This window comes from Branchiostoma belcheri, unplaced genomic scaffold (genome assembly GCF_001625305.1).
Source record: "Branchiostoma belcheri isolate BF01 breed outbred unplaced genomic scaffold, Haploidv18h27 scaffold15, whole genome shotgun sequence".
In the NCBI taxonomy this organism is placed as follows: domain Eukaryota; kingdom Metazoa; phylum Chordata; class Leptocardii; order Amphioxiformes; family Branchiostomatidae; genus Branchiostoma; species Branchiostoma belcheri.
Window position 1 is genome coordinate 4070378 of NW_017802935.1, and position 23476 is coordinate 4093853.

The 23476-nt window shown below is 41.0% G+C and overlaps 1 protein-coding gene across 2 annotated transcripts in view; it reads right to left on the bottom strand.

Moving 5' to 3' along the window:
* LOC109465416 (protein CNPPD1-like) overlaps positions 1 to 9687 on the bottom strand; it is a 19724-nt gene extending 10037 nt beyond the window's left edge. Inside the window, exons 1-5 of one of the 2 annotated variants that reach the window (XM_019762674.1) lie at positions 9501 to 9687; positions 7951 to 8053; positions 7340 to 7421; positions 6897 to 7017; positions 465 to 537 (exon numbers count right to left, since the gene is read on the bottom strand). In XM_019762674.1, the coding sequence (XP_019618233.1) occupies positions 465 to 537; positions 6897 to 7017; positions 7340 to 7421; positions 7951 to 8053; positions 9501 to 9569 (448 nt within the window). In that variant the 5' untranslated portion in view covers positions 9570 to 9687. The remainder of the gene's footprint in view (positions 1 to 464; positions 538 to 6896; positions 7018 to 7339; positions 7422 to 7950; positions 8054 to 9500) is intronic. The other variant, XM_019762673.1, reaches the window with a different exon arrangement.
* Between the last annotated feature and the right edge of the window lie 13789 nt (positions 9688 to 23476).

The following is a 23476-nucleotide window of genomic DNA, read 5'->3' on the forward strand; positions in this document are numbered from 1 at the left end:
AGACATGAATGTACACCATTAGTTTCATCATTGTTACACTATGTTACATAAGGACTATATACACTTCAGTGTTAGAAATACCCATCTGCAGTCTGCATGTTGCAGAGACATTTGCAATATTGCAGAATAAAATTAGGCAACCTGCAATTTTGTCAGACTGAAAAAGAATCAGGGGTTCAATGGTGTTTAAGAGCTTTTGTGTTTACTAATGTTTACAAGTAATTTTGCATGTATTTTTGCGTGTATTTGCAGAAAGTATTTCCGAATTGCAGAACAAAATTTTGACATTCTGCAATATTGCAGAACACTGATATGAGGTATTTCTACCACTTCACTAAAAACCTAATATGTTAACAGGTTTCCTTCATTTTCTAGCATATTATCTAATGTCATTGTTCTTATTTCTTTCAACTGTATAGAATAAATACATGTAAAAGTAACAGAATAAAAGCATCTGTTCTCACCTGCTTCAGCCCATTCATCATTGAAAACTTCTTCATCTTCTCCCTCGTCGTACAGGTACTTAGAGGCTACCATCTAAACAAACAAACAAACAAACAAACAATGGCAACATTAGCTATACACGTTTTACTATGGCCACGAACAGCTGTCAAGTCATAAATTTGATGACAACAAGATACAGAACATCAAAAGTCCTATGCTTTGAGAGTTATTTCATATATTTTAGTGATAACTTAGGCCACACCAATTTAATTTGTTGGTTCTCGGATTTTTTCAGAAAAAATATGAAGCGACAGGGCGAAAAAAAAATAAAAATAAAAACAGGTCTAGGCATCCTATTATAGGCTTAAATGCTACAAAATGAGCCATGAAGTCAACACAAAAGGCTGGGTTAAAATTTAAACATTGAATTTTGAACTTTTAATCAAACCACTGCAATGATAGATGGGAAAACTGTAACAACTAGGAAGAAAAGGACTTTCCTCAACTGTTGGGGGGCAAAACATGAGCATTTTTCAGTTGATTAAGGACCAGAATCAATTTTTTTTTTTTTGCAAATCAGAAAAAAACGAAGAGGCGAATCCGAGAACCAACAAATTAAATTGGTGTGGCCTTATGTACTGAAAACTAAAGGGCATTGCAGTATAGTGATAAAACTTTCTAGACTATAGTATAGTCTAGAGATTTGTATTTGAAAAGCTTTATCACTAGTCTATGCCTTATGCATGGACATGTACTGTTTGTCCTTGAATTCGATAAGAAGTGTTTATGAGGATTTCATTCGGTCTTGTATATTTTTGTTTAGTCCTAAGGCCATGTTGATTTGATTATATGGATGACATCCTCTGGGAACCGCAGAACTGATGCGCGCGAGCGAATAAAAAAAAAGTTTTGCAAAAAAAAAAGTTGCTTTCATTATGAAATCTACGTGGTTATGAAAGTTGACCAAATGACATAGAATATGGTATAGCGAATAATCTAATCTTCAAATTCATTTCTTGACACTGTTGTCTTTTTTCGTTTGATTTTGGCAATCTACGACATTGGTATCATTTTTAATAATTTTTTTGGCAACTTACGGTGTATTTTTGCTCATTTTGTAACTGTTTTGTACGATTTACAGTACTATGGTTGAAAACTTTTTTTTGGAAACGGCCGATAATTCATGCGCGCGCGGATGTCATCCATATAATCAAATCAACATGGCCTAACTATCAATAAACACATATTGTTGAATCAAACCGAATGAGAAGACTTTTTGATCTTAGTGTTACTCTACACATTTGGCTACTTAATTGGATAAAAATGATACATGAGTTGCTACAAGGTTAAGGTCGCTTGATTGCTGTGTCGATCACACGGAGACAAGCCAATTACTAACTAGTAAGTGAGTGGCCAGGAGGAGTTCTGATTGGTTAAAGCACTGATTGGTTTAAGCTCCAGCTGCCCAAACCCTTGAGAAGAGCCACGGTCAGATTTAAGTGTTTGCCTCCATCCTGTCAGTTATTTTGACTAATCGTCAGTAGCAAAGGTTTTGTGTCCACAGTGTAACCGGGCCCTCTAAGCGAGCTGTCACATTCCTGCTACAAAGCGAGGGGCAGGCCCTCTTCTGGCACGCCACCAAGCAGTTCAAGGGTTCCCATTCAAACCGCAGAAAATGGAAAACTGTTTGCAAACATGGCAGCCGGTCATGATTAGATGTGGAACACTGTGTGCGCGACGCCCAAACAATAATATCTCGTCCGGCGCGCGGAGTCCGAACATTCCACGCCGAATTCCTCGCCATAATATGTTTCAGTTGTGGTAAATATACAATGTGGTTCGGCCAGATGTAAGCTATCCTGGCAGGGCGTAAGGCGATATCTTACGTCGCTTATGGCAAGGTGCTGAGTACACTGTTGAGCTGTATACAGTCAATTCTGCTTGAAAAACATGCAGGACATGGAGTAGGTGGGGTGGCACATTTCAACACAAAGTCTTGTGTTGTACAGTGACACGAAAACTCAGGAGGTTACAAGTTCAGGTCAGGCAAAAACAACGTTTTACTAAAAATAGAGGATAATTTCCATGTTGTCAAGGCTCCCAGGTTCAAAAGGCTTTCTGCACGCGTCTAGAAGTTAAACAGAAACATGTTGAAGTTATACTGTGGGCAGTCTGTTAGGCAGTAACAGATCAGTAGGAGTCTCTCCCTAGACATTTTGTAATGGGCTTCAAATTTAAAAAAAAAGTACATTAAGAATGGAGTAACAGCAATAGGACACTTCAACTGAAACTTTTTCAGATATGGCAACCAGTGACTTCAAAGCAACTTGACACATATAGTTAATAGTATGATGTGCAAGTCTAAAGCAACATTTGTATATACTGTACATAGAATTTCAAGATCTATCCAGTTGCTTGAGTAACAGTTTTCTTGTGTATCTCATCACTCGAATGTCTAACATGCATATGTTCATGTACATGTATTTGCAAATTTACACACAACAGTCATATAATTTTTGCAACCCTTGATTGAAGAACTATGACAACCTTTTCTGCAGGACTATTTTTAAAAGAATCCCCCCATTTGCTGAGGAAAACTTGTATATAACAAATGTGTTGTGCAATGAATACCCTCTTGACTTGCTGGTGCCAATGACCTTTTGTGGGGATTAACATAATTTTTTTTCTACCCTCTACCTTACTCCTTGGACCTATATGTAAGAACAGTGAAGTTAAAACTTCCTGGAAATACTAAGACACTCTGTCGAAACTTTCCGTTGTCCATCTTCCTTGTCAATCACCCTTGACAGCTTTAAACTCCTCCCCCAACCTGGGAGTGGCTTAAGTTGATTGACAGGAGCAGGCATCCCAAGTATGTGATACCTGATGTCAGGAGCAGTTCCAACCAGTCTGTCTAGCTGCAGGGCTCGAAATACAGGGTACAGTACATGTGCACCTTAGTGCACCAAAAATTGGAGCTGTGCACCCAATTTTTTTCCGTGGGTGCACCAGTGCACCCAAATATTTTCTTAAGTTAAACGTATGTAAAGATGTTAAATGTATAGTAGTTACAGCATATTCTTAAAAAAAAGTGTCAGTAAAAATAATACAATCATTGTTATAGTACTTTTTTTGAAATGAAACATAATTTTAGTTCTTGCTGACATTCTACTTATCTTACCTTACATGGTGCACCTAAAATATTTTTTATGCACCCATTTTTTTAGGTTGGGTGCACCAGTGCGCCTATTCCCAGAAATGAATTTCGAGTCCTGACCTGGTAACCCGACCCCCCCTAGGAGGGCCAGTTCTGCATGGTCCCAGGAGCAGTAACTTCTTCTGAATGGGAGCAATGAACCCGAGTTGGACACGGACCTTGACTTTGTCACATTCATGTTGGTAAAATATGGCAGGTACCTTTTTTTGGCATGGGGACTTCTACACTTCAGACTGTACTGTCTGTGCGTCGATGAAGGTTACACATCCGGGCAATGAGATACTAGTACTAGTAGTACTCAAGGAGACAGTTACTCAAGCAACTGGATAGACTATCCAAAAAGTATCTTTTCAAAATCTATCCAGTTGCTTGAAAAACTGTTTTCTTGAGTACAGTATACGTGTCTCTAGTTTTCATAACTACAACTGGAATACCAACCAGTTTTATCAATATGTAGGTCTAGTATAATAAATCCTTGACTTTCTCTGAGTTTAAAACACAGTTCTTAGCATACATATAACATGTGATGCATGTAATCTCCTCAGTAAGAGGGCACACTTCACACACAAGCACATGTACACTGGAATAATGCGTTTTTTGTACAGTCATCTTACACACACTTCATACGCCTTTTAGCCAAGGCTGGCAGGTGACAGCATTGAATTTGAACATAGTATTCGTCATGGCTTGTTGGCAGCAACAGCCAATTCAGGTTTTTCCAAACAGTATTCCGCCACACTGCCTTCTGAAGTGGCAGCCACAGCGCCAACTGAACAAGGATCTTCTGGCTCCTTTCACAACAGCTGTTCACGAGAGGGAAAGTAAACGGTTTCTCTACCAGTAACGACAAGGGTTGTTTCAAGGGAGACATGCTTATTACTTAGTCTACGTACACTTCCTTTTTCACATTTCATGTCTCCTGTCATCTTGAAGGCAACCAAAGTCATTTCAGTGAGGTAAAACTAGATTTTCAAAGTCAATTTTCTGGTCCTTTTTAATGTAATAAGTTGAATCAACTCTATCCCATAGTATACTGATATGTGCAAACATGTGATTTTGCTGATGGAAAACAGTTGCTTGTTTCATATGGTAGTCTGGTTCTAGTTATTTCTTGGTGGCACCAAAAAATAAAGGGACTCCTCGTGTAGCTTGTTTTTGGAACATTTCAACTGCTTTAAGTATGAAATGATTGCAAAAATGTGCTAAGAAATGGCAGTACATCAGACAGATTTCCTCATCCAGAATATTTTTTGTTTTTCTGCCCTGAAATTGCATTGGATGCCTTAAGGCTTTAATATTCTCATTTCCCTTCCAAGAAAGCTTCCTTCCCAGACATGACCACAAATTTACTTTCTTTCATTAGGCCACACCGATTTAATTTGTTGGTTCTCGGATTTTTCTAGGAAAATAGTGGAGCGGGCGGGCGAAAAAAATAAAAAATAAAAACAGTCCTAGGCATCCTATTATGGCCCAAAATGGTACAATAGGAGCTCTGAAGTCAACACACCAGGCAGGTTCAAAATTTAAACAATGAATTTTGAACTTTTAATGATACCACTGCATTGAAAGATGGAATGACTGTAACAAGTAGTAAGAAAAGGACTGTTTTCAACTGTTCAGGGCAAAATATCAGCATTTTGCAGTTGATTCTGAATTTTTATTTTTATTTGCAAATCAGAAAAAAATGAAGCGGCGAATCCGTTAACCAAGAAATTAAATTGGTGTGGCCTTATATATATCTATAACAAGAACTCGACTGACTCCACATACTTTACAGCCACAAGTTCCAAGAAGTGGCTATCAAGTCAGACGCTGTCCAGACTCCAGCTGGGAGACTTTTGCCCTTGACTTTGGGCGTCCGCAATTAGCGATGCCAACCAACATTCTAATGAAGGGGCGAAACCCTATTCCTTTCATGCTTCACTGCACAGTCTGCACACATACATGTATACTTCTTCCAAGTACTAATACTCATAGTTAGTCACTGAGGAAAGTTCTGGATCATTTCCGCTGTAATGCAAAGGTTTTCTGAACCAACTTTACTGGCTAAGACCTGTATATCATTAAGCAACATCATTTAAGTATTGGATTTTGATACACTACATGACTTCTTTTCCTGGTTCCTACTTCTCAAATCCTAGACTTCTTGTGACAAAAGGTATTCAAATTACTACAGAGCAGAAAACCTAGAAAGGGACAAGAGTAGAATTCTAAGATGTTTTGAGGCTCCTACAACTGTGTATGATTCAGCTTAAAGTTTCTTCAAGTAGTTTGTACCTGCTTATGTCTTGAAATAGTTACTCCTTCTTGACTCTTGAGTCTGTTGTCTGACTGGCTATACCAACGCACCAGCATTCCTGTCCTTTCTCCTCAGTAAGTATAATCCTCTGGGTTGGAATTACCCAACCCTGCTCCTCCTTATAGTCTCCAACAAGTCTGGCTTTCCGCCCTTTCCAAATTCTTGTTCAAATAAGAAAGTAGCCACTTGGCTTGAGACTTAAGACCAAGAGCTAACGTATGCCGTTATTCTACAGACAAAGATCCCATTATCTTTGCTTCTGTGTTTAGGGAACACTTGTTGGCTCATAATACTGGAAGGTTAATCTGTGGGAGAACCACGGTTAGCTTTGTGTGGAGTGGAAGGATGTCGGGGTAAAATGTTTGCGAAGAGGACAGGTGGCGAAATTGACTGTCACTGTTGTGTTGAAGTAGGGTCTCAAGTTAGGGATTTTGTTGTTCAATGTTTCACATGGGTTACACTGGTGCCAATGCATGAAAAAAACTATTACAAAAAAGAGTGGAAGTGCTACTACAATGTACCAGTAACTGTTATGTCTTATGTTTTTATTTAGACCTTGTAATCTGCATGTCTGTATTTTTATTTTGAGTGACCTGTAGTTTTACTGTTGAACCCTGTAAGATTCCCCATACAGCTTAAGGTATCGTAATAAACAAACAAATGAAAAACAGGATATCGTAATAAACAAATAAATAATTATCTATAATTCTAAACCAAACTGTGTCTCCCATACCATTACATGTACCACGCTAACACACACACAACATGAAACATGTATTCTGAAGCAACTGATCTTCAATTCATTGCAGAATTCTAACACTTTACACCATACTTTATAGATGTTACATCATACTAGTAGCAAAAACCTTACACTTTATACCATACTCTATAGATGTTATATCATACTAGTAGCAACATCTGTCTACATGTACTTACCATGGAGACCAAGAAGAGGTCAGATGAGGACACTGTCTGCAGGTACTCAGGATTCCTGTGTTTTAATCTCTCCACATACCACATGCCCAACATCAGGGTACAGGGTGAGATAGAAACACCACTATGGAACAGGGTAAGACCAGGATCAATGACCTTGACACAAATGACTTTTAGTTACATATAGAATTTAAAAAAAAAACACATATCAAAGAAACAACAATAATTAGTAATCATAATAAAACAACAGTTAACTCTAGGGGGCTGCCTTCACTCTACAATAATTTGGCCCACATGAAAAATATTCATACATGTATATGATATTATAGAACACAGACCTATACTTTCAACTGGTATACCACTGCAATATGTTTATACATACAATTTGTATGGACAAACATAAATTTATTGGTTATATTGATTGAATAGATGCTGAAGTCACTTACTTGACAACAGATGCTGCATACTTCTCCCTTAGCCTATTCTTTGGTGAAGGGGCAGCTTTTTGTAATAACTCAACTGCTATGTCTGCAGCACAGAAAGGAAACATTGTTTATGTATACCAAGGACATTATACTGTGCATAATGTCCTTGTGTATACATATAATTTCATGGAAAGAATTAGTTCATCAACAGCTGGTGTGCTATGCCGAAGGGCAGTTATACAAATAACAGAAAAAAAAATGTCAAAATAACAGAGCATTATTTTCTGACACTAACAGTGACTGACTTTAGTTAAACAACAGATTTCTGCCACTTAAAATTCAAGACCTTATTATTCCTAAAGAAATACAAGAATACATGTACCTACAGTTTCATTGCACTTCTACAGGAAGTTGCTAGGGGGTAGTAAGTCAATACCTTGTCATACAACATATATAATATTCCTTCTCCGTTCTCCATCCAATTCTTAAGTTATTCTATTCACAAAGCAATCAGCAACCCCACAAAAGTTATCAAAAACATAACCTTCTTGGCAAAGGGGATAATTAACTCTCTTGGCTCTTGCACATCTGATGCACATTTTCAATTTATATAATAGTAGATGTTGACAGACCTGTGGCGACCGCTGACGGCCTTTTCAGCTCCTCATCTGTCAGATTTCCGTGGTACAAAGTCTTCCGCAGTCTTTCTGTCAGCTCTCTGTGTGCAGGCGAAACCTGCGCAAATCACAAAGTGTAGAAACAGTTACATTCAGGTCACGGTTTCAAAGACTGCCGCCGGCCTGTTATCAAAATACTGGTTGTACATGTACATGTTGACCTCCAGGTGTTAAAATGAATGTAGGCGTTACGGGCACATGTGCTTATCGTAATTTCAATTTTGTGCTTAGTAATTGCAATTACTAGTAAATGGTAGCATGTTCGGCTCAGAACCAAGAGGTCGCGGGTTCGAATCCTACCATGTCACCGATCTTGTGCCCTTGGGAAAGGCACTTTACACAAGTTTCCTCACTGCACTCGGGTGGAAATGAGTACTTAGCATCGGTTAGGGACGTCCCTTAGATAGGACAGTTTACGTCATGATACCCCCAGCTTGAACGTTGGAGAGTAGAAAATAACGACGTAATCTGTCGTAAACTCAGGGTCCGACCTGTTTTGCGGGCCGATTCCTGAATTCAAAATGGCGCCGATCGCCAATGATTTGTATGGAGTTACGTGCTCCGAGGCCGTGTTGTGGTTAAATGCTGCGTTTGTTTAGGGTCTTATCCCCCCGGCCCGGCAGGTGAGTGCGTCGGGAAGCCAGGGACACCAAAAAACCGGGGCTGGCCCGTTGCATGAGGCCCGGCACGGCAAAGGTTGGTTTTGGCCTATGCATCGCCCCACGACTATGTACCCGGCATTATCATGCAAAAAGGGTTACAGAGTCGTCCACGGCTACCACCGCACTTATCGAAAAGAGTAGGGGACCTTCCCGGTGTGAGTGGTTAAAAAATTACAGTCCGGTCTTATGCAGCTTGTACATAAAGGCGGTTTACCGGTTATGCGAAACAAACAAAAACAAATACAAAACTGGTGTGTTACAATTAAGCAAGTGTTCATAGTTGGTACTCAGTAATGCAGTTGTGTATCAAGGTTCAAGTACTGGTACTAATCTATAGCAAGATTTTCATGGAAAAGTGGAAAAGGTGACAAATTATTTAAAAACTCAAGAATAATAATTTAATGTTACTAGTACATTGTATGTGTAAGGAGGTTGGTATACAATTATATAGAAAGACACCTTAAAGCTAACAGGACATGTACAATTTTCTTCATATTTTCACTGCTGTTAAAATTATAGTCATCAGTCACCTGATCATGACCTCATCATATATTTATATCCGTGTTGTTGCATTGATCTGTTGTTTTGCCCCCCTCCCCCATGACCCAAGTAAACGACTTTTGATGTATATCTACGTTTCCTACGCTTATGAACCCGTATCTGAACGACATAATTAGATCACAGATAGGATATAGGACAAAAATCAAGAAAATCTCGTCGAGGAATCTTATAAATCGTAAGTTATTTACCTAAAAAGGTAAGGTAACTAGGGCAAAAAATAGTTGGGAAGCAACAAAAACAGGGATCAGAAGACCACGTCAACTCGTCGATTTGACAACTTACCTGCTCAAAGTCGTCCTCGGGGTCGGTCAGATTTAGACCGGGAGGTTGTAAAAACTTGTTAAAATCCATTTTTGTCAGCCTGTAGGCCGCAGAAATGGCGTAAATTGGCGAAATTTTACCGCATATTTGACGAAATAATGACCCCGCCAAAGTGGGGCACCGGAAAAGGAGGATGATGGGAAGGTATTTCGTAACGCGGCTGTTTGCTTCCACCGCAGCGAATGGAAAAAAAGAGAAAAGAATAATAATATTTCCGCACATTAAAGACGAATATCGCAAATATTAAACAAGAAAGTATTTTATAACAAGTTAATAAAAATATTCTGAGCGAAAGTGTTACTACTGACTAATGTTTATAGATATGATACAAATTTATTTGGATATTATTTCATCTTGTTTGGATGCCACCAGTGTCACAAGAACTCGTACAACCTGTTGTAAGTTGCAAACATCTTTTTTTCGCGTTGATGTTTCACACTTTTATAACTCATCTTGACCCACAAAGACCGAAAATTACTTTTCCATAGATACTGCACAACATGAAGGAGTTAGTTCGCATGTGATAGAGTTACTTCGTTTCGGTGTTTGCATTCGATTCGAGGAAACTTTGGTCCAACTTCGTGTTGTGGCGTTGACTTTTCCAAGTTGTATGGCAAGTTTTTTTTCTGTCAGTGTCATGCCATGTCACTATCGTCTTTGTTGTTAAAAATAAGTAGACCCGATTTTTAACAGGAATGATTGTGATCAGGTTGCGTGTTCTGAGGCTTGAAAGACAAGACCTGTAGGTGACTTTTGAGCGGGAATGGCGATCTCCAACTCCAAGCAGATGTTGGGAGCGAGGAAGCCAGAAAACCTCACAATTTTCCCTCCCAACATTTACGATAATCAGGAGGCCTGTATTGCTTCCTGTAGAATAGCAGGGCTTTCATTCATATAATGTTCAGTTCAGTTCAGTACTGTTGGGTATAGTTAAGTTCAGTGTTATATGATCTTATATAAGACCACCTGTATGATTCTACATGTAACTGTTACTGTTTTATGTATTTGTGGTAACTAGCTGTCCCTTTCTAGGTCCAATACACTCACATTCCAACCAACTAACTAGTAGGAATATACACTCTATGCAGCAGAAAAAAGGATATGGCATTATTTTTGAACAGGTAATGTAAGATCCAAGGAGAATACCCTGAAATAATTTTTCATTATCTAAGGGTCATTATGCTGATTTTCCCCTAATAAGTTAAAGGCAAAATAAAATGCTAATTTGAAAATGAAATAATCATCTGGGTACCGTTAATTCCAGTTAAATAACTTAGTGGTAGAATTGCTTAATAAGTTAAAGAAAACAACTTAATTCACAACAACTTAGCCAACACAGCACAATCTTTGCAACAACAATACATTTCCTGGGTAAACGGAGAAATCAGTAGCTTGTGCTTATAAACCTGCATTTCTCCTCTGGTCTCTCAGTCACTGACGAAAGCTAGTTAGTGGATACTAGCTGAAACGTCTGACCGTTTCCAAAATCATATCCAGTTGCTTGAGTAACTGTTTTGGGGCGTTTCCTGGGTATATTTTCTGAACATACGCGATGCAGCTCTTTGTGACTCAAGTTGAAGCCATTTTTTCTCACTGGGATTAGCGTTGAACAAATTCCGGCCCGACGCTCCTCCATGCGGACAATCCCCGCCACTGGCAATGCGAAATTGAGGTAGCCTCTCCAAATAAACAGCGGTCTCATAAGTTTGTTTATTTTTCCACTCCATTTACACAAACACACAAGGGTGTGGGTAAGTTACTAAACTCCTGTGCGGCGCGGACACTTTGCGTCGGTGATAGAGTCGTCTGCAAGTGACGACATGTGGGAGGAATGGCGGTTCTCTTCTGTTTTCATCGCCAGGAATTCCTCCGAGGGATTCCACTGTTTTCCCCCAAACAGAACCCTGGCGATTTCCAGCGCCATTAGCATATGGAATGTGTTGGGGGTACAGACGATAGATATTACCCCTGCTGCGATATCAGTGTACTCTTGTGCACCTTACGTAAGAACGTTACAACCTGTTCTCCATTTCCTCTGTACCAGATGTATATATAATAAACTAGCTATCGTAATAATAATGTTCACAACTAGCAGTCAAGAGCTATCCTTAAGCAGATGTTGTGAGGTATTGTTACGCCTTTCCGATGCCGTGGCTAAACGCCATGACAAAAAGTGGCATATTGCCCCTATAGTATCTACTTGGAGATCACTTGGAGATCTAATACTTGCTAACATTGGTATTGTTTTCATTATCATCGCTTGGGAGTTTAAAGCATTTTTCTTCGCTAAATGACTCCCTGAACAACAAAGTAATAGTAATTTCCGACTCCAATGAGCTGACACACTTCTTGCGCAGCATGAAGGGCAGTTTATAATTGGATTTCAAGAAAAAGAACAATATCAGATTGGTTCTAAAACCCTACCTCAAAACAGGGACTCAAAAACATAAGAATCATAAGCTATAATGACAGCGGTGCTTTAGAAATTACAGAAACAAAAATAATCTTGTTAGATGCAGCGACCCTTAAGCAGTTAGCATGCTAATTGTTTCCTTCCCCAGGTATCCATCGCGCCCGGTAGTGAGTTGGTCTAACTTTGTTAACTCTAGCGTATCACTGGTACCTGTTGGTGGCCTTAAGAGCACGGCTTATCGGAGATTAAGGTGGATAAGGGTTGATCTGGGGACAGGAATCTTCACGCGGCTAATTTTCTATGGTAATCTGTCTTCGCCTTGAACCGAGGAGTGAGACACTAGATGTCGGGGGAGTGATCAAGGGAGCGAAGCCGCCGTCGGCTTAGCTTACCTCCGAGATCCCTAATACTATTTAACACCGGCACACTGCCCGGCGTGGCCGCTAATAGATCTAAATGAAGCCACACACAAGTAAGGGTAGAGACCTCACTGCCTTCCTGTAAATGTCTAACGGTAGCCTCCACCAGGCCTTTCTACGGGAATACGGATCGTAGAATTCGGGAAAAAAAAGGTAAAATTGGCCAAGGGAGTCCGGCTGCGCACCGGGGAGGTAGTAAATTCTTTCCTGTGCGGCCAGTCAAACCTACAAGGCGGCCAAACTCCCCTGACAAATATTCTCCTATATACTAGTATATAGCCAGCGTAGTTAATAGTAGTAGTCTGGTCGAGACTATGGTAGAGACCTCATGATCACTGCCTTCTTGTAAATCTCTACCGGTATCCTGAAACATTCAGTTCCGTTCTCGTTGATTTTCTCCCTGGTTGCATGTGGCCAACTGTCCCGCCGGTGTCTTTCCGGCCACCGCCTAGTGGAGCAGAAACCTAGCGGTTCATGTGAACCATTTCTGTTGTACCTACAACCGTGTCATTTTTTTTCTGAAAGGTTATGTGGGGTGAAATTCAAGTCCGCCTGTGGGGTGCGGGGAGTGTTGTCCGAGGTTCCGATTTGAACAGTCAAACCGCAACTGTGTTTGAATTGGACATTGTTGAACACACAGTAGCCAGGAAATAGGCGGCGGTTCTAGAGTAATCGACTGGGCGCGACCGTGCTCTGTTTTGTCACACTACCTCTGCCTTTGAACTCCACCGCTAACTGTAGATAAGTGACAGAAAGCAGTATTCAGCAATGCTGCCGATAGGGTACCCCCTGTTAATTGCTTTTACCACTGACTGAGGAAGTCATGTACATGTGTATAGAAACGTCGGACAAAAGCACTTCTCTGCATTTGTACAGAGTCACACCTCAAACAGGATGGTTGCGTTGAATCACACCGTCCGCTACTTGATGATTTCCTGTTGTTAATCAGCTGGTTAGATATTCATTATAGAGTCATAAATCCTTACTTAACCTCATGTAACTCGGCTATTGTCGTTGTCTTTCCTAGTTAGTCACCGGTCCTTACCAGTTGTTTCAATTGCCCACGTCGTATATCAGGAACTCGGGTTGGATAAAGACATCCTTGGTAAAATATACTGAAATTGAAACTTTATTGCATGTTCATTCCCCGGGGGGATAAATGCACAGATGTACAGAGTACAATGTACTAGAATGTACTACAACAATAGTAATATAGAAAGGCTAACATCAGTCTAAGGTACACAATGCTAAAGAAGAAATATATGTATAAAGTGGTATATATCTAAGTTATAATGGCTTCTTCTATCTTTTTGAAACATTTTGAAATATACTTACATACTTCATTGATGACGTCTATATTTGTACATGATATAATATATTTAAAAGTGTCTTCTTTTGATAATGTTTTACATTATTTTACAATATACACATTAGAACAATTATGAGTCTTGCAGTATCCACGTATTGATCATGACATCCAGTCAGTTTAATATTTCTCCGTTTTGCACAGTCGGCAATTTATAGCTGATGACTGTTTATAGGATTGGTTATTGATGTTCACAAAACGTAACATAATGTTTGGATAAGAAGCAGTAAATTGCTAGTACGATCTGCTTCTTAAAAGCCAGTGTCCAGATCTTGTGTACTGTACTAAATGTACTACGTGTTCTCTCTGTGCCGAAAACTTTAAAAGCGACACGCGATACCGAAGCTGAGAGAACATAAAGATTGCCGCACTTCGTATAACCAATTAAATATACAATTTACACCCTCTGCCATTGATCCCTCACAAAAGGCCGTTTTAGCCACTTGAAACACTTACAAGCACGGTAACAAGGCCATTCCACGGCTTTTGACTGCATTGTTCTGCCCAGATAAGTCAAAGGTCACGTTACACCGCTTATCGAAATCGTGTCGCAGTACGGCCCGCCTGACCTTAATCCGCGATGACAGATCTCTGTGCTTCTTTCCTGTCTGTCTTTTAATGCAGGGGGATACCAGTCTGGGCCCGTGGCTAGAACAACATGATTGTTGTTGTGGAGGGGGTGTCAATGACACACGCAGGAAAAGTGGGCTTGCCTTCTCTAAGCTTAGTTTCCCGAGCTCTCAGGACTCGATTTTTAATGGTCCTGTACATAGCTGCCGATCTGATCTGCTATTAAATGGCTAAGATCTGAATCCACTGGAGCAAAGTGATTGGCCAAACCAGACTCATTTTCTTGCTGAAAAAAAGGGTGAAATTTGGCGACATGAAAATGGTAATCTACCAGATGAGTCTGGTGGAATTACACAGTTGCAATTCATCATTAATGAGTCTGGTAGAGACTAGGTAGTCTCTACCAGGCTTCGGAAGCTGTTGGAAAGAGTAGAAATTGGCCAAATAGACACATAACATGCCAAGGAATTTGTCAAACTATACATCTTAAGCGGACCTACTCTCCTGGCAGATTACCTGTCTATTTGGCCAATTTCTACTCTTGCCAGCCGTTTCCAAAGCCTGGTGGAGGCTAGAGACTAGATTAAATGGCCCCTTTCCGATATTGAATCGCGTAGATTAATTCATACTTAGTTCTATGGCATTAACGTCCTCGCATTTTACGACAGAAGTGAAGTCCAGTTCCCATATACCGATACAATTGGCCTTGCTACTTCATCTTAATCCTAAAGCTACATCAAATATTAGTTAACATCCAGACAATCAACACGAGATGATTGGAATATTTTCTACTCGTTTCTCAGACAGATCAATATACGGTAAACAACTCGGATGATTTCAGCCCAGAGAAAAACTCGGACGGTTGGAATCTGTCTCGGAAACGTACCCAAATCAATAGTTTTATCACAAACTCTTCAGCATCAAGACGCCAGGAGCACAAAAGAAGTGTCAATATTAGTCGTATTCTTTTATGCTTTGGCATTGATTTTTATGCCATTTAGTTTTCTGAAAACTGACTTGTGTGTAAACAGGCTTGACATGGCGACAATGATTTCATTGTTGCAATTTTCTAAACACGATTTTAAAAGCTGATGACGAGACATGTTTTTGGCAGCTGGAAAGACAATAGAAGAGAGATATTGACTGTAGGAAAGCAGTGGATGTGACGTTTAAAGATATCGCTTGACCGGTGAGTGATTGCAGGTAGCCCCCGTCCTAAAAACAGGCACTTCATCAACGTTCTGCTGTCAAAATTGCACTTGATCGATGACTTTTTATCATACAAAATTACTCCGTCGGAGCAAAGTTGTCCAGAAGACGGCATTGCCGTTTTGATGGGTTTGTGTTTTGTCCTCGGTTGTTACAACAATTCAGCAATTTTGCTGAGTTAAGCAAATACTAGCAACGCTAATATTGGGGTTATTAAGATATTCATCAGTTTAGTGCGTACTGTGTGTTTTCCGATTAAGATAAGCGAGGGTACAAATATCACTACTTTTGTTGATAGGGCAAAATTCCTGGGAGAGACATCCGGACAGGCATCTTATGTCGCTTTTCACTTGTTTCAAGAAACTGTGTTGTCTGTTCTTTCAAAACAAGTAAAAAGGTCAGGGCCGTGGATAACGCCGATGTGTGGTTTAGTATCCATGCAAATACTGGTAGATAAAATACGAGGAAGAGAGAGGGGGAATAGTTTGAACACCACACTTTCTTATTACGTTATTCTCCGTTTTTTCACTCCATCATTCCCTTATATAGCCATAAATGCATAATTTTGGAGGAGGTATTGCTTTTGCGTGTATGTGTATGTTTTTGGATGACTCTCCGTGTGTGTGCGTCCGTGCCTCTGTGTGTGTCTCTCTCTCTCTGTTTGTGTGTGTGTGTGTGTGTGTGTGTGTGTGTGTGTGTGTGTGTGTGTGTGTGTGTGTGTGTGTGTGAGCGTGTTTCCAGATACTTTTGTCCTCACAACTTCAGAAGCTATTGATGCATTGTGATGATATTTGGTATGTGGGTAGATCTTTGAAAAACGAGGGTCAAGGTCGATGCTGGTGCCTCCTAGCGGCTTCCCTTGTTATTGCACTCGTGGTGGAGTCTGTTACCCGGTAGCCAGTCTCACACCGTCCCCGGTAGCCTGTGGAGACGCTAACCATTTTTTCGGTGCGTCGCTACCTGCAGCGGGGAATAATCCAGACCTAATAAGAAGAACAAACACTCCATCGGGCGGAACATGGCGACATTTCTACCCGTCAATCTTCCCACAGGGATCGATGCCCATCGAGATGGTTCTGTGAGGGGCGACGCGCCGTGGGACAGGCATGCCGGCCCGGGACAGGCAGCACCCGATACACACAGCGCAGTGTTCTAGCCAGGCCTTTTTGGCATAGGGGCCCCCTATGCTATGATTTTGATCCCCTATGCTATAATTTTGACCCCTATGCTGTCTTTCAACCAGCAATGTCATATATACACAGTGCATGAGTCTATATGAACACACAAACATACATAAACGCACACAAACACGTACACATACACATACACACAAACGCACATTTGTGGCAAACACACACACACACACACACACACACACACACACACACACACACACACACACGGCCTGTATGTTATAGGTTGCACAAACACGCAACCGCACACACACGTACACATGCACACAAACACACATGCATACACGCTTAAACACACATACATTTGTGGCAAACACACACACACACACACACCTTATACGTTATTTTACACAAACACGCAAGCACACGCAAACAGAGAGAGAGAGAGAGAGACGCAATGTGTAAGTCGAGTAAAATGCAGTAGCGATTGATTTCAACATTCTAATAATCCACTTAACTCCGCTTCACTTGTTTCGATGTTAGTCCAAATTTGTAAATCCTACCCTAATCCCTCCGCTAGATGAAAACGCTTACACCTTTTTATTAAACCATGAGCGCTCGATAACACGGCTTACGTAAGTAGCCTGTAGAAACCCTAACGCTTCATTAATGATCTATAACATTACCGGATATGCCCACCGAAGGACTTTGCGATAGGAGAAAAATAACTACAACACATAGCAGACAGAGGAAATTGTCTAATTTGTTGGAGATATCAGAGAAAGGATCTCATTTTCACTTTCCCTGGTCTGCCTGGCTTCCGGGCAGGTCTTCCTGGTGATGCGCTCTCATGAGTGAAGAAGTGGCTTTGGTCGGAAAACGAGAAACTGAGCCCCAATTTCCTGGGTTCGATTCTCACTCAGGCCATTTGCGTACGGACCTAATCTCCAAGCAGATAGTGGGATGGGAAGTCGTAACGCTTTCACCTGATACCATGGTAAACCATGCAGTCCGTACTTTGGGCATTTAAAACTGCAGAAACAAGCACCAAGATGAGTCCTTTATTTTCTGGGTGGTACCCTAAAAATCAGCCCAGGGTCCTTGCAGTAACCATTTTCTGTCAGAATTTTGGGAATGTTTGAAATATACATTGGGATCTGAGTGTGGTTTCAACTCAGTATATATGTAGATAAATGACAAGAATATCGACTTTGAAAAATCGGGTTTCCAAGCCCTAAAAACTGCGCTGGATGCCTTTAAAACCCGCTGCAAACAGGTGCCACGAACCGATTAAAACAGTCCGTTTTCTTCGGGTGTGTCAAACGCCATGTTCGTCTCGCTCAGCAACAAGCAAAAGAGCAAGATAACGGCGTGAAAGAGCAGCACTTGTACACGCTAGTGTCAGCCCGCCGGCAAATACTGTCCAACTACACAAGAATGGTATCGCACAGAGGCTATGTCAACACACGGGCATTAATAAGTAGTCGGGACCAGCATTTTTTCCTCGGCCTTATCGCCGCTCAGGCCCGTGTTCAAACTAATATATCAGAATATATGTCAGTCACTGACGATTATAAAGTGGTGGGGAGATTGAAGGAGATAGAGAGGTACAATATCGGAGGACAATAGACACACGAGGGCGTACCTAGCGCTGCTGTAACGTGGGTTTGTGATAAATTGTTCCCGCTGAGGGAGACTAAATAGTGTTATCTGAAATGTCGGGGTAATATGCACGTTCTTGTGGAGGGAAGACCGGGGCAGGGAAGCCCTGGCGTTCTCAGGCGGCGGGACGTTACTGCGTGTCGGGGATGGTCCGTCCGTCCGTCGGCAACCCGACAACAAAGCCGTCCACTCCCGCCCACTCCCCCGGCGTGTGACGGACATGTTTGCGTCTCGAGAACGTCGTTATTTGTACAGGTATGTGCCCGAATTTTCCCACTCGGACAAACACATGCTTTTGTAGTCTTTCTGCACAACAAGCCGCCTGTTTTCATAAACACGGACCAATCCCGCGACAAAATGAACTCCAAACTCATTGTCCGGGGCACGGACGCCTATATGCAAAGCGAATTACGTGACACAGGGTCAGCCATACGAGCGGAACTTCCCAGTAACGTTGCCGTGACCGTCAGCGCTATCACCGGGGGAAGTCACCCCACTTTTCGGTAATTTGTCGGGAGAGTCTATTAAATCTTAGTCGCACTATCTAGGCTCGCTTAGCAGGGTCTTTGTCGCCAACGAGGTGTGTGGGTAAACCTAGCGTTTCCACGCAAACACTGGATCAACACAGGACAAACAGACGATAAGCGACACGTCAAAATACCAGACCGCTTCTATCGATTCATATTGATTGGCTCCGAGGTTCCGACCGGGCGTCTGACGGTAAATATGCCGGCAGGGCAAAGTCGAGGGTCGGCCCCAACACATCAGGGCTCTCCGAAAAACGCAGAGAACAGAAAATTAAAAAAACATTTTAAGTATAAATAAAAAAGGTTCCCTTTTTAAAAGTTTCTAGGCGCTAGTAAGTACGTAATTTTATATGGGATATATGAATGGTTTATTTGACATTTCCCTCACATGTCACAATTGCAGTCCTAAGACTGAATTATGGTGATAGTACATACATACAATGTACATACATTATCATAGACTTATACAATATATTACTAAAGGTTAAAAGATATAGTTAGTTACACAACAAAGTTATTGCAAAGTTATTGCACTTAAATACACTACAACTACAAATTCAGTCAAAGTCAAAGTCAAAGGACCTCGGAAAAACGTCGAGAACAGAATTCAAAAACATTTAAAAGTACAAATAGAAAAAGGTCACTTTTTAAAAAGTTTCTAGGCGCTAGAAGTAATTTTCTCCATAAGAACGATGCTCGGGGAATTATTTGAAATTTCTGGCCACTAGAAGTCTTTTTCCAGAAAAATATCATAGATATCATTATAGATAAAATATCATAGATATTTTTATGATATATCAATTTTCATCCAAAATGCGCAATTTTTCATCCAAAAGTTTAAGAACATATAGGACAGAGTGTGAATAAAATGTGCGTTGAATATTTGATAAATTGTAATAAATTCAAAATGCCAATAGAGCAAGTGTCTAATCATATTATTTTGTTTTATTTCATTTTATGGGTTGGCTGTTAAAGACATACACTCAAAACTGGCCAACTACATGCCAAATGAATTAATATAATAGTAAAATATCAAACATAGCCGCTATTTTTAATCTAGATAAATCATGTCAACTGTAGGACTTGGTGTTATTCATAGCCGAGTCTAACTGAACACTCACCAGCAAACCTTTCACAACTCACCATTGAGGTTAGGTCACGAGAACTTCTTTTAAGCTATTTGAGAGTAAAATCGAACATCTCAACAACTGCAGCGGTCCAAACGTCGGGATGGGAACGTGAACAATTTTACTCGAGCGTCGTTTTTTCCTGACATTCCTGCAATTTTTCTCCCCCAGTTCGGTGAAGATCAAACCTAGAACATATCCCACACACAATAGGCAGTCATCCACACGAATCGTAACCAAACGTTGCCATATAAATATCTAAAAACACTCCTCGCAGGAGGCAGAGTTTTTTGCTCTTGTTCCTTTTGGGTCCACAAAAGAATTTGACTAGAAACAAGCTACCGGGTCCCGACACAAAAAGACATTTATATTTGGCATGTCCTTTTGACACGTCGTGACGTCAATGAGAAATGCACATACTTCACCGGGTTTTAAAAAAAGAAATTCTTGAACAAGAAGGGAATAATCATTTTTAAGGCATTCAATGCAATTTCAGGCGGGAAAACAAAAGATATTCTGGATGTCTGATATTGACATTTACTGTCATTTCTTAGCATATTTTCGTCATCATTTCATACTTAAAGCGTTTGAAATAATCCCAAAACAAGCTATGTGAGGAATCTCTTTATTTGTGCTAAGGGATAGAATTGACTACATTACAAGAATAACCAGAAAATTGACTTTGAAAATCCAGTTTTGCCACCCTGAAATTGCATAGGATGCCTTTAAAGCCTTCCTAGCATTCTAGCTATGTTAAATCCTTAAAAGAATCTTCGTCGATACATAAAAATTCACAGAACAGTTGTCCCAAAGAGTTGACAAAATGACCACTGATAACGAAAAGACGGATGTGAGTTTAAGAGCAGTGCGACGGAAGGATAATTCCACCTTTACATGACTGATAATTTATCAGGGTGATAAATTTGCGTGTTGCCAAAGTGATAAATGAAACACACACGGTAACGGTTTGATAAGAATGCCCGGATGTGGAAGGATATCACAGAAAGAATGCGTTCACATTTTGGCGTTCATATAGAGAGTAAAAACTAAGTACCTAATACCAACCCAGAAAGCAACAAGAAATAACCATACCTTTAAGTACCAGAGTTATCAACCAAGGATTGAGGTGTTCAAAAACTCATTATTTCCTAGAACTATCGCAGAGTCGAATTCGCTGTCACCAAGTACTGTATATTCTAATGATTGTTTTCAATAAAAAAATGTTTTTGCAACTTTTTGAAATTTTATTTTGTACAAAATTTATCTTATACAAGGGAATCTATGAACGTATTCAATAATCGTTGAAATTTACTCAGTTGTTTTTTTTCACACATATATCGTTTTTCTCAATATGACAGAAAATGATATATATTTCCCGATGTGGCTACATTTGTATGTATGTTTGTCGTTCTACCTATCCTAAAAAACGGCTAAATGCGTAATAAAACAATTACAGTTAGCTAATAGAAACAGAGAATCTGCTAACTGTAGGATAGGAATGTTTGAGTAAGGTATACGTGTCGTTTTAATACCGCTTCGCCCCCCACCCCCCTTTTGCGTGACCCGTTACAATTTGACCAAGCTATATGTTTGAGCCAGGCTTCCTTTGTACATTGTACTTGTTTTATCAAGTTGTTTTTAATTGGCCTCTCAGTCGACACTTAAGTCCATTTCTTGTTGTTAATAGCGTTGTCCTTTTCTGCAATCTGTGCCGAGTATTTGTTTTTCACACCGAATTAAAAGTTTGCGATGACTACATAATTACCGCGATAGGTAATGGCAGGCTGTGTACTTAACCCACTAGGAGCCATCACATGAAGTGGGAATGCATACAGCCGAATTCCTGTACAGGACGGTACGTTATGTATACCAGGGGCGGGGGCGCGAATTCCTACGGGGGATGGTACGTTATGTATACGAGGGATGGGGCTCTGAAATATTATTCTCAGAGTACAAAGATGGTAAATATATTTTATTTTAAAATTCTGGGCTGCTTCAAACCATTTTAAGTTTGATTGAATGATCGATGTGTACGCACAGGTAAAATTTGCCCTGTCGAAGCCACACACCTGTCTATCATACTAACGGTCTTTCCCCGCCCTTCGCACAAAACAAGTGTCCTCAGCAGAACGAACATCGATCCCAAATCGTAGCAAATCGGACGTTGTAACGTTTTTATCGACCGACGTGGGGAGCCTGGTAACCTCTACCAGTATGTTATCGCTAGAGAGAGATAACGTACAGTTTGCCGCTCCCGAAACCTGTAATGGATCGGGAACGGTAAACTGTACTTTCCAGCGGACCTGAAATCCCTTTAGCATGTTATCTCTCTCAATTTGGCCGAATTCTACTCTCTCCAGCCGCCTACCGAAGCCTGGTAGAGGCCAGGGAGTCTGGCACCTCGGGCAGATAAGCGTCGGCCTGCGGGCTGGCAACGCGCCACGCCGGGCACGTGGGGTGTTCTCCGTCCCGTGGGTGGAGATCGAGGGGGCGAGCTCGATAGCCTGTACTTCTGCCTACCACAGCAGTAATATCACATCGTCTCCACGCCAACGGCCTTCCGAAAAGTGCTCACCGCTGCAGAACTTCTCTCGTGGGCGAAAGTTACTCTCCAAGCAGAGATTGTGGCGGAATGATCGTTAGCTTTTTATACATGGCCGTTTTTTTGTCGCTACCCCCACCAACCCGTCGGTGGCCGGCGACCTTCTCTGGCTAATGGATACTGCCTGGCCAATTTGATACTGTCTTTTTGCCACCGAAAGAGATCTGCTTGGAGATTAGGCGAAAGTAAGAAAAAGTTCGCTACCGAGTGAGTACGGGACCTCTAGGTGTCAGAGGGCCGGCCCTATGGCCCTTGATCCCGGGTAGGGTACATCCGGGTGGCCCGGGGAACAAGCTAAGTGTTCCTGTACCTGTCAATTTCACGCCCTGCACCTCTCCTCCTGTGTACATGTAAAGTTTCCCCAGGACAACAAAAGGTTTCGGGTGTTAACTGTCCGCTAAGGCAGCCCCTTAACCCTCCCCCTCCCACCCTACTGAAGGGGCGACCTGGTCGGTTTGAATGGTACCTGCCAAGTACGTATTGACACCGACCTGCGGAAAACACAAGCCGACAGGTGGGAAAATAGATGCACGGGTCAACATGGAGGGGCGACCAGAAAATGTATCATGTTTTATAAGTGTGCATACACACGTTTTACATGTGTACTATAGTATAGGACAATTCTCACACCGTTAAGCCATACACAGCAAAAGATTATAGCCTATTTCCTTCTGATTTTCTCTCCTCTTACATATAAAAGAATTCTACCACCACACAAAAATATGATAATTGCTTCCAGGCATTTTATTTTACTCAGCAAAATAACTCTTTATGATAAAGAGCAATGCCGTATTTCTTAGCACCTGATACAATACGCAGGACACAATAAGCGAAGTAATGGCCATTTGAGGCTTGCTGTAAATTCCATAACAGCAATTAACGCGTTCGCAGCTGTAAATCACAGCTAGG